This window comes from Entelurus aequoreus, linkage group LG15, assembly GCF_033978785.1.
Source record: "Entelurus aequoreus isolate RoL-2023_Sb linkage group LG15, RoL_Eaeq_v1.1, whole genome shotgun sequence".
Lineage (NCBI taxonomy): Eukaryota > Metazoa > Chordata > Actinopteri > Syngnathiformes > Syngnathidae > Entelurus > Entelurus aequoreus.
This window is the reverse complement of record NC_084745.1, coordinates 32,212,386-32,231,693: the sequence shown is the minus strand read 5'-3', so window position 1 is coordinate 32,231,693 and position 19,308 is coordinate 32,212,386. Positions and strand designations below refer to the sequence as shown.

Sequence of the window (19,308 nt, the reverse complement as noted above, 5' to 3'; positions counted from 1 at the left end):
CTTTGTTGTTGGGAAAGCCCTGCGTAATTGAAATATAGGAGTGATCCACCCATTCTTCTTCAATATTGTTAAGAATATATTAGCAAAGCACATACATTGGACCTCTTCCTTCAGTGTGATTGTTCTGCCCATAGACATTTACCGTTTACGTAGATGCCGCATTGAGCGCTGAGGTCATGTTGGATATGGCAAGAGCGACCGGAGATGCATCATTCATGTCCTGCATGAAATTGTACTAACCGGTTTACAGATATGTGTATAGTACAACTATAGTTTGATGCATACTTACAGTCGTGGTCAAAAGTTTACATACACTTGTAAAGCCTGCTCAGTGGCCTTGTGGTTAGAGTGTCCACCCTGAGATCGGTAGGTCGTGAGTCCAAACCCTGGCCGAGTCATACCAAAGACTATAAAAATGGGACCCAATAGACTATAAAAATGGGACCCAATACCTCCCTGCTTGGCACTCAGCATCAGGGGTTGGAATTGGGAGTTAAATCACCAAAATTATTCCGGGGCACAGCCACCGCTGCTGCTCACTGTTCCCCTCACCTCCCAGGGGGTGAACGAGGGGATGGGTCAAATACAGAGGACACATTTCACCACACCTAGTTTGTGTGTGACAATCATTGGTACTTTAAAGGCCTACTGAAACCCACTACTACCGACCACGAAGTCTGATAGTTTATATATCAATGATGAAATCTTAACATTGCAACACATGCCAATACGGCCGGGTTAACTTATAAAGTGCAATTTTAAATTTCCCGCGAAACTTCCGGTTGAAAACGTCGGTATGATGACGTTTGCGCGTGACGTCGATGGTTGAAGCGGAAGTATTCGGACACATTGTATCACAATACAAACAGCTCTGTTTTCATCGCAAAATTCCACAGTATTCTGGACATCTGTGTTGGTGAATCTTTTGCAATTTGTTTAATGAACAATGGAGACTGCAAAGAAGAAAACTGTAGGTGGGATCGGTGTATTAGCGGCTGGCTCCAGCAACACAACCAGGTGGACTTTGACTTGGATAGCAGACGTGCTATCCGACGGTAGCCGCCGACCGCATCGATGATCGGGTGAAGTCCTTCGTCGCGCCGTCGATCGCTGGAACGCAGGTGAGCACGGGTGTGGATGAGCAGATGAGGGCTGGCGTAGGTGGAGCGCTAATGTTTTTATCATAGCTCTGACGAGGTCCCGTAGCTAAGTTAGCTTCAATGGCGTCGTTAGCAACAGCATTGCTAGGCTTCGACAGGCGGCACAGCATTAACCGTGTACTTACAGGTCCAGTGTTTGGTTCGGTGTCTCCTGATAGTAGTATTGTTGATCTTCTGTCTATCTTTCCAGTCAGGGGCTTATTTATTTTGTTTCTATCTGCATTTAAGCACGATGCTATCACGTTAGCGCCGTAGCTAAAGTGCTTCACCGATGTATTGTCGTGGAGATAAAAGTCACTGTGAATGTCCATTTCGCGTTCTCGACTCTCATTTTCAAGAGGATATAGTATCCGAGGTGGTTTAAAATACAAATCCGTGATCCACAATAGAAAAAGGAGAAAGTGTGGAATCCAATGAGCCCTTTTACCTAAGTTACAGTCAGAGCAAAAAAAGATACGTCCTGCACTGCACTCTAGTCCTTCACTCTTACGTTCCTCATCCACGAATCTTTCATCCTCGCTCAAATTAATGGAGTAATCATCGCTTTCTCGGTCCGAATCACTCTCGCTGCTGGTGTAAACGATGGGGAAATGTGAGGAGCCCTTCAACCTGAGACGTCACGCTATTTCCGGTACAGGCAAGGCTTTTTTCAACAGCGACCAAAAGTTGCAAACTTTATCGTCGATGTTCTCTACTAAATCCTTTCAGCAAAAATATGGCAGTATCGCGAAATGATCAAGTATGACACATAGAATGGATCTGCTATCCCCGTTTGAATAAAAACATTTAATTTCAGTAGGCCTTTAACTTTAACTTTAAAGTAGGGCTGGGCGATATATCGATATACGCAATATATCACGGGTTTGTCTCTGTGCGATATAGAAAATGACTATATCGTGATATTTGAGTATACGTTCTCACGCAGTTGCTTTTAGCTGCGGACATTACACTGCTGGCTCTTCCCACTCTTTCTTGTCTGTCCTTCTCACAGACAGCGAGCGCACCTTCTTACACACGTCACATACTGTCACGTCATACGTATACGCCCTCGCGCAGCAGAGAGGTAGCAGCATGGCTAAAGTTAGCTGTGGTGCGAGTGGTAATACGAGACAAAGAAGGTGCAAATCTGGTAACAAATGAAGGAAGAATTAATTCCCAAGAAAAACATTGTCCATCGTCTGGCGGTGGTTTGGCTTCAAGTGGGAATATGTCGAACAGACAACCGTAATTTGTCAAGTGTGGGGAAAAAGCATTGCTACAAAAAGTAGCATTACTGCTAATATGTAACATCATTTGAAAAGTCACCTGCTAGAGAATGTAGAGTGCTTACTCCGCATGTCAACATCTCCGTTCGGTGCCACACGCCCACCACCATCAAAATGCTGAGGCAAACATTTCCAGATCAACACCGTATGAAAAAAATAGTCAACAACAAAAGAGATAACGTCCGCAGGAACCTACCACATAGCAAAGGACGTACACAATTTGATTTCCTATTAAGCAGCTAATTTTTAATTGACACTTATTGAAATATCTTGTGTGACATCATGCACAAAAGTGCACTTTATTTGTTTTAAACTATTGTAGTGGCGTTCTGTACAAAAAGTGCACTTTAATTTAGTGTTGTTTTGATTTGTCATCTTAGTGACATCATTCACAAAAGTGCACTAATAGCTTGTTTTAAAATGACTGACAATTTTGCACTTTCTGTTTTGGAAATGACATGAATGTTTGTGCCACTGCTTAATAACTGTTTCATAAATACAGTGTTGGTCAATTGACTTAGTTGTGATTTCCCTCTCTGCATGAAAGTTTAAAATTAGCATATATTAATGCAGTATGAACAAGAATGTTTTAATGTAGACACATAGAATCATCATACTGCTGTGATTATATGTATCAAGTGTTCATTCAAGGCTAAGGCAAAATATCGAGATATATATCGTGTATCGCGATATGGCCTAAAAATATTGAGATATTAAAAAAAGGCCATATCACCCAGCCCTACTTTAAAGAACATAATGTCATGGCTGTCTTGAGTTTCCAATCATTTCTACAACTCTTATTTTTGTGGGATAGAGTGATTGGAGCACATACTTGTTGGTCAAATAACAATCATGAAGTTTGGTTATTTCATGAATTTATTATGGGTCTACTGAAAATGTGACCAAATCTGCTGGGTCAAAAGTATACATACAGCAATGTTAATATTTGGTTACATGTCCCTTGGCAAGTTTCACTGCAATAAGAAGCTTTTGGTAGCCATCCACAAGCTTCTGGCAAACTTCTGGTGGAATTTTGTAAAGGTAACACCAAAACGAAGAACCAATAGTAAGTAGTTTTTTCCATATGACTACTACCGTTAACGTCAGCACCGGTGTCATACAGGTCCACATTAATTGTTTGCCAGTGTCCAAAAAGGATACAAGAGTAAATCATCAATATGCATATTGTATCTGTAGCCAATGAATAAAGACTGCCTAAAATGTAATTAAAAAGGATAACAGTCCATTCTATCTATACTTACAGCCCAAGGCCTTCTTTTTTTTCCAAAATGGGTCATGCTTCGTGTCAGAGCCCCTTCCTTGGAGCCAATAGGAAAACTGTAACCCATAAAATTATCAGCCTTGCTTCAGCCTTGTGGCCTACATTCAATACAAACCCGCATGGCGCTTGAGTGGCAGAAGTCATTATTCCCGGCCGCTGTTTTAATATTGTCCATTTAGCCGCAGCCCGATAAGCGTCCCGCTTACTGAAATTAGATGCCGCCCTCTGCTCGGCCGCCAATCTCAAACTGATTAATTCAATAAGGGTTTTCTTACATTTGGGTCCGGTAATGGAATTTGGCCACCAGATACAAGGCTGTGAGAGCACACCTTGAATGACTACTCCGCCACTCATACTGTAAGCCACCTTTAATTGTTCCACTATTTTAAAAGCCTCTTCAAGTCTTGGAGGTGCGTTCAGGGGATTTCTGACTGTCAACCAATGAAAAGTCTGTTCCACCAAATTTCTATGGAAGTGCTCTGAATACATAGAGAAGATGTTGCACATTGATGGCGGTGCCCATTGTGAGTGTAAAACGTACGGCACTAAACACAATTGTATTTTTGACCCCAATTAGTCTTTAAAATTACTAGAATTTGATTTTATAAGTTGCTAATTAAAATTGAACCATCCAGGCTCCAAATGTCACTAGATATTGAAATACTCAGTTTGCCCAATAGATGTGGTTGTGGCTCTCAACACTGCAGAGGCCATGAAAATGAAAATAATTATAATAGTATATACTGGCTATACAAGTTATCACCATTTATCACAATTGTTTTGCTCGGTCATATTTTCGAATATTCATTTTGTTAATCTCTTTTTTCTTCTCAGCACTGTCCTTTAGACTCACATACTTCCTTCCCATGGTTGAGAAATCTGAGTTATGTCGAATCCCAGCAATAAGGTAATGCTAGCAAGTCAGACCAGATGTTTTGATCGGGGTTCCCCGTGGCATTGGCTTTGTTAACTAATGGAGGGGATGCTTGAAACTCAAGTTATTGTTTGCAACTTAAAGCATAAAACTAGCCAAGAGACGTCTCTTATCATAAAACACTCTTAAATTGAGGTACGACTCATTTGTATGTAAATATAAACAACAAGCATATTAACGTTGTCGAAACACTTTAAGTTCAGACCAACGAAATCTCTAAGTAGCATGTAGCTTACATCAATTTGGAATATAGCATCCATTCCCATGAATTATTCCATTGCACTATAACTTGTGCATTATTTGCCAAGTCTTTTGATACAAAAACTCCATAGTGTTCACTCTTCATTCCATAGAGTCATGGGCTGGTCTACTGTACTTAGATAGTGTCAGGACGTGGACTGTGAGGGTTTTGTTTTCCCGAGATGCGAGTAAAGCTGGATCGGACATGGCTCGGAGGTGAGTACATGATTTATTAAAACACTAACAAACTACAAAAAAAAGGAAGCAAACAAAAGGCGCGCACAATGGTGGAGAACAAACTTGACTAATGAAACAAAACTTGCACAAAGGCAGAAACTATGAACAATAAACAAAAACTTACTTGGCATGGAACTATGGTAGTGGGAATATCATGGGTAGCATGGATGGATAGATAGATAATGTCACCAAGACGAACAACAGAAACAGACAGGCTTAAATAGTGACATGATCAGTGAAAACAGGTGCGTGACATGACAGGTGAAAACTAATGGGTTGCCATGGTGACAAAACAAACAAAAGTGCACAAAGAGTCCAAAAACAAAACCGAACATGACTAAAACAAAACATTATCACACAGACATGACAGATAGGTTATAAGGCCAATAAATGATAAAGACTGTTAATGTTTATGCATTAAAATTCAAAGACAAGAGCCATCTGATGCATTGGGTGTTTTTCAACCTTTTTTGAGCCAAGGCACATTTGTTGTGTTGAAAAATTTCGGAGGCACACCACCAGCAGAAATTATTAAAAAACTAAACTCAGTTGACAGTAAAAAGTCGTTGTCGCAATTGTTGGATATGACTTTAAACCATAACCAACCATGCATCCATGTAGCTCTTGTCTCAAAGTAGGTGTACTGTCACGACCTGTCACATCACGCTGTGACTTATTTTTAGTTTTTTGCTGTTTTCCTGTGTGTAGTGTTTTAGTTCTTGTCTTGCGCTCCTATTTTGGTGGCTTTTTCTCTTTTTTTGTTATTTTCCTGTAGCAGTTTCATGTCTTTCTTTGAGCGATATTTCCCGCATCTACTTTGTTTTAGCAATCAAGAATATTCAGTTGTTTGCATCCTTCTTTGTGGGGACATTGCTGATTGTCATGTCATGTTCGGATGTACATTGTGGACGCCATCTTTGCTCCACAGTAAGTCTTTGCTGTCGTCCAGCATTCTGTTTTTGTTTACTTTGTAGCCAGTTCTGATTTAGTTTCATTCTGCATAGCCTTCCCTAAGCTTCAATGCCTTTTCTTAGGGGCACTAACCTTTTGTTTATTTTTGGTTTAAGCATTAGATACCTTTCTACCTGCACGCTGCCTCCCGCTGTTTTCGACATCTACAAAGCAATTAGCTACCGACTGCCACCTACTGGTATGGAAGAGTATTACACGGTTACTCTGCCGAGCTCTAGACAGCACCGACACTCAACAACAACACATAATTTGCAGACTATAATTACTGGTTTGCAAAAAATATTTTTAACCCAAATAGGTGAAATTCAGTGGCGTGCAGTCACTAGAGGCAGGGGCGGCGGGGCCTCACCTGCCATCATGGAAAGAAAAAAAATGTAAAAAGAAAAAAAATTAAATTAAATTGTTATATGTATCCAGTGATTATACTAAAGTTATTTTCTATTTAACTTCACCAGTTTTAGATTATTTTTATTTTCACATTTGCCGTTCAAATACTGAGAAGAGACGGTGCGGTGATCAGCAGCCAGTTGAGGCACGTCACTGATCTGTGCCTCAACATGGATTGTGCACAATGACTCTGCTAACTGCTGAGCTGCTGTGCAGTGAGACTGTATTGCTATATGAATTATATCAGCTAACTAAACTATGCTGAGGTATATAATGTACAGTGTATTTTGTCAAAAACTGTATGTGTGTAACGTATTTCTTGTGCTGAGCATTCATAAATCTGCTGCAAAAGACGAACTGGTTGAGGCTCGCAGTAATCCGGCCTCCTGGTGGTAGAGGGCGGTAGTGATCCCACAGATCATTCCTCGGCCGCAGAAGAAAAATATAAAAAATAAATAAAAAGTTTGCAAGCGATTGTTTATTTCCTCTTGCCTGGACTTTTATTAAAAACATGGAGGATTACATATGTAAAATAAAACAGTTTTCTAAACTGGACTTTCAATCGAAACAGGAGGTAATAATTAAAGGTAGACCAACGCCGGAGCTAAAAGGTTTGCTTTTGACTTCGGGACAGAAGACCCGTTCTTTTCAAACAGCGTGGTACACACGCAAAGGCTGGCTGTGTGGATGTCCAGCAAGAAAGGTAAGACCATAATAATGTTTTTTTTATTAAATGTGCTTTTTTGTGTGCTACAGTTGTTTAAAGAATGCTGGTATGAGCTTTTAAACATAACCCGTTAACTGCTGCCAATCACATGGTGAATAAGATACTATTTAGGGTTCATATGTTTGTAAATCTGACTGTGATGATGCAGTGCCTCACCAGACATTAACCTCACCGCACGCCACTGGTGAAATTAGATTATATCCCACGACACACCAGACTGTATGGTTGAAAAACACTGAAATAGGTTATATGTTGACTACTTCAAAACACTTTCTAACACTTGTTTGTGAAATTATTTCAATCTTCCAATATTTTTTTTTTGCCGTTGAGACTTGACGTTTAAGCCTGCGGGGGTGGAAGACAGAGTTATTTCTGAATGGATGTTTAAGTATAGTGTGCTGGGGAAGGGCAGTGTGTTGCGGGAAGGGTATTCATATTCATTGTCAGACTGTCCCTCCCTGACGCTTCTGTTTAGAGATAGCCATGACTTTTATTACTCGCACAATTTGAGCTGTCATACTTAAGATGCATAAGATGGAGCTGAAATAGTTGGCATTTAAATACAGCATGAGATCTTTAGCAGTCTCACCTGAGCAGGTAAATGCAGAGGATGGTGACGGACAGGAGGAAAATGACAGCATAAAGGAAGAGGGTGATGATCACCCCGGCTGCACCCGATTGGTCCACTCGGCGGAAGTGCCAGTAAAGTTTGGCGGCGTCCCCCACTGGTCTATCTGGGCTGTAAACGAGATGCTGCAAAGACAATTATTTGGGTATATTAACTTCAAGGTGTAAGGATTGCCGCCCCACAGCAATGTGTGACCTGGCTGGTAGCATAATTATACTGTATGTTAAGTGTATTCATGTTTTTTAAATAAAAAAACTGTTTGCAAATACTGATTTATATTGGATCTATGATTTTATGATACAAACAAAAGGTGTACACAAAATGTATGCAGTATTTTGACACAGGCTAATACTTTATGAACAGAACACACTATGTCCCTGTGACCAATAAAAGGACACCCAACTAACCTTGCACTTTTTCTCTCTCATCCTCTCTCCCCTCCTCATTTTTTTTTGTAATCTAAAGTCACTTTGCCAAGATAAAGTGAACTCCTATTTAAAGTGCACAAGTGTCCAAGTTATTTTAAAGTGACTTACCCCAAGGACGGCGTCCACTGCAAGGACTGCCAGGGGGTGCAGGACTGTCCACACTCCCTGAGCCATGATAAACTTTGACGTGAAGGAAGGGAGTGAGCCAAATATCTGTTGACAGCCCCATCTGATCAGAACCAGCAGGAACGTTACTGCGTTCAAGGTCAGGGGACCCACCACCACCATCGCCAGCTCCTCGCGGGTGTGGAGCAGAGAACTCTGGTACACAAGGTCCACCGTGTGTGCGTGGAACTGGAATCTGGTGGCGGGGAATTATGTGCATGTGTCAATATGGTGATGTGATGCTGCTTTGGGGACATCCATTCACATTATATCAATGCTTCGTATATCATTGTTGGGCCACAAGCGCCCCCTAGAGGGCCGCCCAAAAAATATCTGCTTTTGAAATGTGGCATATGGGCCGCAGCAGTATTCAGTTGTAATACACGTGTTCACCACTTATGGCAGTAATGACAATCTCAAACAAACAGAAGAAGCCTGGAGCTAAAGTCAAAGAGCTGTTTCTTTAGCGCCAAAATTATGACTAAAGTGATGAAACAATATTTAAATGTTCAATTAAATTGTAATTATAGTTTGTTTAGGTAACATATATTAGTAGTATTTATTATTATAATTTATAATTTTTTTATCACCCCCCGCACCCTCGTCGTCGTCACGTCGTTGCTGGTTCACGAGCAGACGAGCATGTTCGGCAGTGCACAATCACAAGTCCAGCCTCAGTCGGCAGTGTTTTAGCTACTTCTAAATCACTAATCCTTGCCTCCATGGCGACAAATAAAGTATGTTTCTTACAAGTATCATCCGTGCAGGACGAGGAATAAATAAACATGCTTCACTACACACTGTAGCTCACCGGCGTCAAAATGTAAACAAACGCCATTGGTGGATCGACACATAACATCCACTGTAATGATACCAAGTACAGTAGCGTATCTAGTCGATACCACTATGATTAAGTCAATATTTTTTGGCATCACAACGTCTTCTTTCTGTCACGGCGGGGTTTTTGCAGCTTACTGCGAGGTTTGTTCTCCCGGGATGCAAACGGACTATTCCGGACAGGGCTTGCAGGTAGGAACATATATATTAATCTTCTCAAAACTCAAAGTACTACAAAAAAACGGAAAACAAGGCAAAGTCACAACGCGCTGATCGCACTTGGAGCTAAACTAACACTTAGCATAAACTATAACAAGGAAAACTTACTACCTGTGGCATGAACAAACAAAAAATTACGTATACAAGGCATGAAGCGAACACTTGGCATAAACTTGGAATCAGACATGAACCGAACAATGACGCCAAGCTGACTGACTGGCAAAGGCACGCTTAAATAGTGTCTCTTGATTAGAGCCAGGTGAGTGTCCCGAACAACAGAGGCAGGTGAAAATCATAAGTAACCATGGTGACTAAACTCAGGGGGTGCACAAACAGGAACTAAAGGAGTCCAAAACAAACAGAAAACCCAAAACATGATCTGGATCACAGATCATGACACTTTCGTTTTTTTTAAAATGTATATTATGTTTATAAACTCAGGAAATATGTGCCTGGACCCATGAGGACCTTGAATATGACCAATGTATGATTCTGTAACTACTTGCTATCCGATTGATACCCAAATATGTGGTATCATCCAAAACTAATGTAAAGTATCAAACAACAGAAGAATAAGTGATTATTACATTTTAACAGAAGTGTAGATAGAACAGGTAAAAAGAGAAAGTAAGCAGATATTAACAGTAAATTAATTTTCTACCACTTGTCCTTAATAATGTTGACAACATAATAGAATGATAAATGACACAATATGTTACTGCATATGTCAGCAGCTAAATTAGGAGCCTTTGTTTGCTTACTTACTACTAAAAGACAAGTTGTCTAGTATGTTCACTATTTTATTTAAGGACACACTTGCAATAAGAAACATATGTTTAATGTACCCTAAGATTTTTTCTTAAAATAAAGACAATAATGCAATTGTTTGTGATCCCCTTTATTTAGAAAAGTACCGAAAAGTATCTAAATAATTTTGGTATCTGTTGATAGATATTGGTATCTATCAAAACTAGTCCCTTCTTTTGTAGAACATTTTATTAGTATTTATTTTTGTAATCAGCCTGACCTAAACCTTGATAATATTGTTTGTGTTTAACACATACTTTCATATCATTTGATAAGGTGTATCATGTTAAACTGTAAGTATGTTATATATAATTGTTGAATATGACTAAAATCAAGAGTAAGATTACTAATTCAGTGTTAATATTTGAGTGGGGCCCGGAGAACTCTACAGTGGAAAAGTTGGGCCCCGAGGTCAAAAAGGTTATGAACTCTTGTATTATATCATATTATTTGTGTTTAATGTAAGAAGAAAATGGATTCCCTCTCATGCTATAAAACTGTTTTTTTTTACCTGCTATAAAGTTCACCCTTCTGGAAGCTGCATTTACAGCAAGCCTCATGAGCTCCTTAATCTTCCCAACAGTCAGGAGGAGGCAAAGCCAGTCCTCTTTATGCTCATTAAGTCGCACCTAACTTGCTTCAAAAGTCCCAACGTGTTCCTGATCCTGTCCATTAATCCTGCTGATGACGTCCTTTAGTGTTTTATGTGAAGCAAAAATACTGCAGGTTCTATCTTTTATAATCTTTTTAAGGCAGGGTTTGTATTTTGAAAGTGTCCCAAGCATTATAAATTATGCCATTTTGAACTCACAGATTTCGTATAGAGGTTCTTAACACAATTGTCTGGATCAAAACAATGCATTGTAAGACCAAAACAAAAGTGCCATTCATTGGCCCAAGTGTCAAGCTATAGATCATATATGACAAATATAACTGTGTAGTTTGACAATAAACATTTTGTAGACATTATTTAAATGTTTTGTGTTAGAACAATAACTGATAATTAGCCATTTGGACTACATCATTTTCGGTTTTGCTTTTTTTGGAGTCTGAAGTTGAATGCAAATGGAATACCCATTAAGTCCAGTCGGACTTGCTGTAAAAATCCATTTGCTTTTCAAGCAAAACAATATATTTTATTGTAGTATCATTGTTTTGATGCCAAGTCTCTATTATATATATTTTTCTGGCAGGGGTTGTATTTTGAAGGTGTCCCAAGCATAATAAATGATGCATTTTAAACTCACATAATCTGTATAGAGGTTTTTGACCCAATGGTAACTGACCTTGCCTGGATCAAAACAATACTACAAAAAAAGCACAGTTAATTGACCCATGTGTGAAGCTGTATATGACAAATATAACTGTAGTTTGGCAAGAATAATTTTGAAGATTGTTTTATGTTGGAGCATTTACGGAAAATATGTAATCCTGGCGACAAAATTGTCTGTTTTGCTTTTTTGGTGTCAGAAGTTGGATGCAAATGGGTGCTCATTAAGTCCAATGCATACCTGATTCTGTGCATTGATCCCGCTGACGACATACTTTCCTGTTTTATGTGAAGCAAAACAATAGCTTGTGTTGCAGTATTCTTCTTTTGACACCAAATCCCTGTTATATATAATATTTTTTAAGGCAGTGTTTGTATTGAGAAGGTGTCTCAGGTATTATAAATTATGCATTTTAAACTCACAGATTTTGTATAAAGGTTCATTTGACATGAATGTGAACTTTTGATGCCTTTTTGATGTGAATGCTTTGGGCTACGTTTTATATTTGTGGGAAATTTTGAAGGTCGACGGAAGTGACACTGTGTGTGTAAAGTGTTCTAGGCGATAACTCAATGGTAACTTTTTGCCTGGATCAAAACAAAACATAACCAAACAAAAGTACCATTGATTGGCCCAAGTGTGAAGGTACAGTATATAACATTTATGACAAAAATAAATGTAGTTAGACTTGGAGCAATAACTGAACATTTGCTATTTTGGTGACATCATTTTCTGTTTTGCTTTTTTGCAGTCAGAAGTTGGATGCAAATGGGTGCTCATTAAGTCCCACTTAACGTGCTCTAAAAGTCCCAAAGTGTTCCTGATTCAGTCCAGTGATGCTGCTGATGACGTCCTTCAGTGTCATCAGTCCTGCACAATGCAGATTATATCTTTATTATCTTTTTAAGGCAGGGTTTGTACTCTGAAAGTGTCCCAAACAATATAATTCATGCAATTTAAATTTACAGATTTAGCATAGGGTTTTTTTCCGACAAAAAAATGAACTTTTGATCCCTATTTGATGTGAATGCTTTGGGCTATGTTTTATATTTGTGGGATTTTCAAGACTGAGAAGTTTTGAAGGTTTAAAGAAGTGTCACTGTTTGCTGCAGTGGCATGCAGTCACTAGAGGCAGGGGAGGCGGGGCCTAACCTGCCATCATGGAAAGAAAAAAAAAGTAAAAAGAAAAAAAAAAATAATTACATTGTTATATGTATCCAGTGATTATACTAAAGTTATTTTCCATTTAACTTCACCAGTTTTAGATTATTTTTATTTGTATTTTCACATTTGCCGTTCAAATACTGAGAAGAGACGGTGCGGTGATCAGCAGCCAGTTGAGGCACGTCACTGATTTGTGCCTCAACATGGATTGTGCACAATGACTCGGCTAACTGCTGGCCTGCTGTGCAGTGAGACCGTATTGCTATATGAATTATATTATACATTTCCATAGTTTAGTTAGCTGAGGTATATAATGTACAGTGTATTTTGTCAAAAACTGTATGTGTGTAGCGTATTTCTTGTGCTGAGCATTCATAAAACTGCTGCAAAAGACGTACTGTCTGAGGCTCGCAGTAATCCAGCCTCCTGGTGGTAGAGGGCAGTAGTGATCCCAGAGATCATTCCTCGCCGCAGAAGAAAAAAAAAAAAAAAAAAGTTTGCAAGTCAATTAGTGCAGCTATTGTTTATTTCCTCTCGCCTGGACTTTTATTAAAAACATGGAGGATTAAATAAGTAAAATAAAACCGTTTTCTAAACTGGACTTTTAATCGAAGCAGGAGGTAATAATTAAAGGTAGACCAACGCCGGAGCTAAAAGGTTTGCTTTTGACTTCGGGACAGAAGACCCGTTCTTTTCAAATGGCGTGGTACACACGCAAAGGCTGGCTGTGTGGATGTCCAGCAAGAAAGGTAAGACCATAATAATGTTTTTTTATTAAATGTGCTTTTTTGTGTGCTACAGTTGTGTAAAGAATGCTGGTATGAGCTTTTAAACATAACCCGTTAACTGCAGCCAATCACATGGTGAATAAGATACTATTTAAGGTTCATATGTTTGTAAATCTGACTGTGATGATGCAGTGCCTCACCAGACATTAACCTCACCGCACGCCACTGGTTTGCTGGGTGTGTAAAGTGTGCTAGGTGATAACACAATAGTACCTTTTTTGCCAGGATCAAAACTATACATTTAGCAGGCCAAAGAAAAGTACCATTAAATGGCCAAAGTCTGTCGCTATGCAACATTTAAGACGAATCAAATAGTGCAGTTTGACAATAAGCAATTTGAGATGGAGCAATATCTGAACATTTGCATTTTTGGAAACATCATTTTCAGTTTTGCTTTTTTTATTGTCAGAAGTTGGATTCAAATGTGAAGTCCTCTGCCAAATTCCAATCAACACCAAATTGTTCATAGATATACAACTCCCGCCTATGTTTAAATGCCTTAACTATTCACAGTAATGCAATAATAAGAGTCAAACTAAATTAAAATGATCTGGTGGCCACATTTCCAGAAATCCAGGAAACGGAGTGACAGGAGCACTCTGCCGTTAATAAGGACTCTAGTGGTTTTACTAATCTGATGCAAACATTTGAGTTATTTTAACTGAACTCGCGAGCCACCAGTTAAATAGTGGTGACAAAGAGAGAACCTAAAATGGAACCTTGAGGAACACCACTAGCATAACTAAATAAGTTGAACAAATGACAGCTAATTGCTTACTTATATAAATCACATTTGGGAAAAAAACTGCCAAACAGGACAGGACTTATAGGAGTGCCTTGAGGAACGCCTCAGTTATGTAAATCACAAGTTTAGACCCCAGTCAATGCAAGGGCCAAGTTCCTCTAAACAACGAGAACACTCGTTTGTCTCCAAAGTTTTGAACAGAGGGTGTGGGGAGGTATGATATAATTCCCAGGCTTGATTTAGCTCCTGGGCCGCGAGTTGAATAGCCCTGCTATATATGGATAATATACTACAACATCCAAAAACAAAACCCCATATCTTAATTTCTACCTTAAAGGGATGCTATAATAAAATTTGTATTGTTGGCGACATCATTTTTTTTTTTCTTCCTTTTTTGGCATCAGAATTGGGATGCAAATAGAAGAATGAGTTCAGGGGCTGTATTTATCAAGCTTCTTAGAATTACTCCCAAGAAGTCTGCTAAGAGTTGACTTATGAGTAAAGAAATTATTCGCTGAAAGCTGCACTTAAAAGTTAGTTATCAAGCGTCTTACTCACACTTTCAGCGAAGTGTAGGACTTAATCTTAAATGTCACACAGAGCTGGATTACGACATTAATATGTGCCGTAAACGGAATTTTAGGTGACGTCATTTCTGTGTCCATAGAAATGACCAATCACGGAAGGGAATCCCTTGTCTAAGAATAAAGAAATATCTTAGAAATATTTAAGTGGACAAACTACAAACTAATACAAAACAAACAAACAATATTGGCAATGAATCAAAAAATAAATGTTTCCTTTTCTTTCCAATTAATTAATTAGGCAACTAATTTGAAACTGGTGTGGGTGGCTCTATATATAATAATATATATAATATATATATACAGTATATATAAAACTAATACCCGCTCTGTTTAAACCAGTGATTCTCAAATGGGGGTGCGCGTACCCCTGGGGGTACTTGAAGGTATGCCAAGGGGTACGTGAGATTTTTTTTAAATGTCTGTCAAAAAGAACTGTGAAAAGAAATGCAACAATGCAATATTCAGTGTTGACAGCTAGATTTTTTGTGGACATGTTCCATAAATATTGATGTTAAAGATGTCTTTTTTTGTGAAGAAATGTTTAGAATTAAGTTCATGTATCCAGATGGATCTCTATTACAATCCCCAAAGAGGGCACTTTAAGTTGAAGATTACTTCTATGTGTAGAAATCTTTATTTATAATTGAATCACTTGTTTATTTTTCAACAAGTTTTTAGTTATTTGTATATCTTTTTTTCCAAATAGTTCAAGAAAGACAGACCACAACAAATGAGCAATATTTTGCACTGTTATACAATTTAATAAATCAGAAACAGATGACATAGTGCTGTATTTTACTTCTCTATCTCTTGTTTTCAACCAAAAATGCTTTGTTATGATTAGGGGGTACTTGAATTAAAAAAATGTTCACAGGGGGTACATCACTGAAAAAAAGTTGAGAACCACTGGTCTAAACGATACGGTTTGATCAGCTGCTCGTCATCAAACAAAGCCAGGACATCCTTCCGCTCCCTGAACGTTCGCGCACGTCTCTCTTGCCTCAGTGCCATCCCCTGCTGGCAACTCCTAACCACTTAGGACACCTCCGAAGGTCTCTTAAATATCGTGGAGAGTAAGAGTGATTCTTAGACTTAAGAAAGTTGATAAATAGCTTTTATTCTTAAGTTTGAGAGTAGGACTAAATTTCGCAAATTCTCAGGACTTAAGTGTAAAATGGCACTCTAAGACGCTCGATAAATACGGCCCCTGGTCTCTGCCGAGTTGGATCATTCCTGATTCAAGACAGCACAACATATTTCATAGATACACAGCTCTTTCCTATGTTGGGATTTTGTAATTGAGCAATGGAATTATACTGAAAAATAAAGGTAAAAGTTGAAAAATGCCAGTATTAACACAAACATGCCGTTATGCATGTACAGTCATAAATAATGATAAATGGGTTATACTTGTATAGCGCTTTTCTACCTTCAAGGTACTCAAAGCGCTTTGACAGTATTTCCACATTCACCCATTCACACACACATTCACACACTGATGGCGGGAGCTGCCATGCAAGGCGCTAACCAGCAGCCATCAGGAGCAAGGGTGAAGTGTCTTGCCCAAGGACACAACAGACGTGACTAGGATGTTAGAAGGTGGGGATCAAAAGTTTACATACACTTGTAAAGAACATAATGTCATGGCTGTCTTGAGTTTCCAATCATTTCTACAACTCTTATTTTTGTGTGATAGAGTGATTGGAGCACATACTTGTTGGTCACAAAAAACATTCATGAAGTTTGGTTATTTTATGTATTTATTATGGGTCTACTGAAAATGTGACCAAATCTGCTGGGTCAAAAGTATACATACAGCAATGTTAATATTTGCTTACATGTCCCTTAGCAAGTTTCACTGCAATAAGGCGCTTTTGGTAGCCATCCACAAGCTTCTGGCAAGATTCTGCTTGAATTTTTGACCACTCCTCTTGACAAAATTGGTGCAGTTCAGCTAAATTTGTTGGTTTTCTGACATGGACTTGTTTCTTCAGCATTGTCCACACGTTTAAGTCAGGACTTTGGGAAGGCGATTCTAAAACCTTAATTCTTGCCTGATTTAGCCATTCCTTTACCACTTTTGACATGTGTTTTTTTCGGTCATTGTCCTGTGGATTTGGTCACATTTTCAGTAGACCCATAATAAATTAATAAAATAACCAAATTTCATGAATGTTTTTTGTGACCAACAAGTATGTGCACCAATCACTCTATCACCAAAAAATAAACGTTGTAGAAATGTTTGGAAACTCAAGACAGCCATGACATTATGTTCTTTACAAGTGTATGTACACTTTTGATCGTGACTGTATGTCATAAATCAGCACCTTCGATACCCAGATGCTATTTTTAAAACCTGTTGTACCACAATGCTGCATTCCCCACTGCAAAAAGACAATACATTCTTCCCAAATATTATTCACAATGAAATTAAGAAATTCCCCCATAAAGGGTTTTCAAATATTGTTGACAAGGGGTTCCAAATATGATCTTCATGTTTACAGTGTTTGTTGGAATGTGGTACAAAGGTGCAATATGTCTTGTTCAGCAATATTCCTACTGTACTGTATGTGTTGGTTCACCAGGATGCAGCAGAAAGTGCTACAAAATATATAGATATGTTGTCTCATATCTCTGCTATCCCCTCCCCATCCTTACATTGTGTGTGTGTGTGTGTGTGTGTGTGTGTGTGTGTGTGTGTGTGTGTGTGTGTGTGTGTGTGTGTGTGTGTGTGTGTGTGTGTGTGTGTGTGTGTGTGTGTGTGTGTGTGTGTGTGTGTGTGTATCAAAGGAAGCCAACTCACTTGTTGACAGGAACTGCTATGGCCTGCAGGTAGAGCCACTGGCTGCAGTAATGCAGGTAGAGCCTCACAAACCACATCAAAGCCAGCAGCAGCATAATGAGGCCGAGCTGCCAAACAGAGCCCCGCCAGCTACCACGCATTTGTTGTTGTTGATGATGTTGCCGGGGTAACGGTAGGCCCAGCTCGGACGGCAGCATGCGGAGGGCCAAGTGGGCTGGATCGGATAGCTGAGAGGGACCCGGTCCAATTTGAGGAGATCTGTTTTAAGACAATTAACGATGAAATAACTTACACAGGGCATAATTAGGTTGCATGCGAGCAGGGCAAATCTGCACTAATAAGGTGCAGGGCAAGGGGCGTATTTGGTCATCAGGGGGGTCCAAGGCAAAGTATTCATTTGTGTCCTGGGCATGATGTTAAAGTGCATCCGGCAGTGGAGGCTCCTCTATGGGGTCTTGGTGCACTAGGAGGTTAACCCCTTTACTACTTTTACCCCAGTTGGCCCTTGGCAAAGGCCTAGTACCTGACTGCACCCTATTCAGGGATACGGTGAAGACCTCAACGTCGGAGCAGGCAGAAGACGGTAGATTTAAGAACTATCACAACGGCTGCGATGGCGGATGAAGGCTGCAGCAGAAAACGGTCCCCACTCGTCTTGGACTCCATGACACTGGACCCTGACCTGATTATGTCAAGGATCGTGTGGTGACTGTCTGTGCACCAGTCTCCCCAGGTAAAACAAAGTCATGCACAGGCATCCTCCATAAAGGGATACACCCCTACCAGGAGGATCGTCATACTCGTTCGAGTGACCGCCGACGACGAGTCATTGGGGACCTCCACATAACAAAAGCAACATGGTAATTGACCGTGTTGTTAGAAACTATAATGCAAGCTGCACATTAAAGTGTAAAACGAGGTTTCTTAACCTTTTTGACCTCAGGGCCAATTTTTTCCACTACAGAGACGCCCGGAACCCACTCAAATAAAAAACCCTAAATCTTACTCATAATGTTGATCTTATCGAATAAGTAAAGTGCTAAAATAAATAAATACATATATATATCTAAATGTATTAAATACAAATAAAATAAAGTACATATAATACAGATAAATTCAATCTAAATGTAATGATAAATACTTTATAATATATATGTTTTTTTAACTAAAACTGTCATTAGTATTATAATGCAAATAAAAATACAGCTTCACCACTTTAGTCTTTTTTTTTTGTGGTTAGGAAATGTCTCTATTACTTTAGCTCCAGACTTCTTCTGTTTGTTTGGTGTTGTCATTACTGCCGCAAGTGGTGGAAAAGTGTATTACAACTGACTACCACTGCGGCCCATGCACACCACAGCTGAGAACCAGTTATTTTTTTAGCAGCCCTCTCGGCCAGGGTTTTCCAACCCTTATGACTTCAGGGCCCACATTTTCTACTACAGACATACTTGCCAACCCTCCCGTTTTTAGCGGGAGAATCCAGTTATTCAGCGCCTCTCCCGACAACCTCCCGGCAGAGATTTTCTCCCGACAAACTCCCGGTATTCAGCCGGAGCTGGAGGCCACGCCCCCTCCAGCTCAATGCGGACCTGAGACTGAGTGGGGACAGCCTATTCTCACGTCCGCTTTCCCACAATATAAATACGCTTGCAAGTTCCA

At 39.4% G+C, this 19,308-nt stretch overlaps 1 protein-coding gene across 1 annotated transcript in view; it reads right to left on the bottom strand.

Annotated features, from left to right (window-relative positions):
- ofcc1 (orofacial cleft 1 candidate 1) overlaps positions 1–19,308 on the bottom strand; it is a 261,434-nt gene that overhangs the window by 96,799 nt on the left and 145,327 nt on the right. Inside the window, exons 18-20 of the mRNA XM_062021233.1 lie at positions 17,647–17,904; positions 8,369–8,621; positions 7,794–7,957 (exon numbers count right to left, since the gene is read on the bottom strand). Of these exons, the coding sequence (XP_061877217.1) occupies positions 7,794–7,957; positions 8,369–8,621; positions 17,647–17,904 (675 nt within the window). The remainder of the gene's footprint in view (positions 1–7,793; positions 7,958–8,368; positions 8,622–17,646; positions 17,905–19,308) is intronic.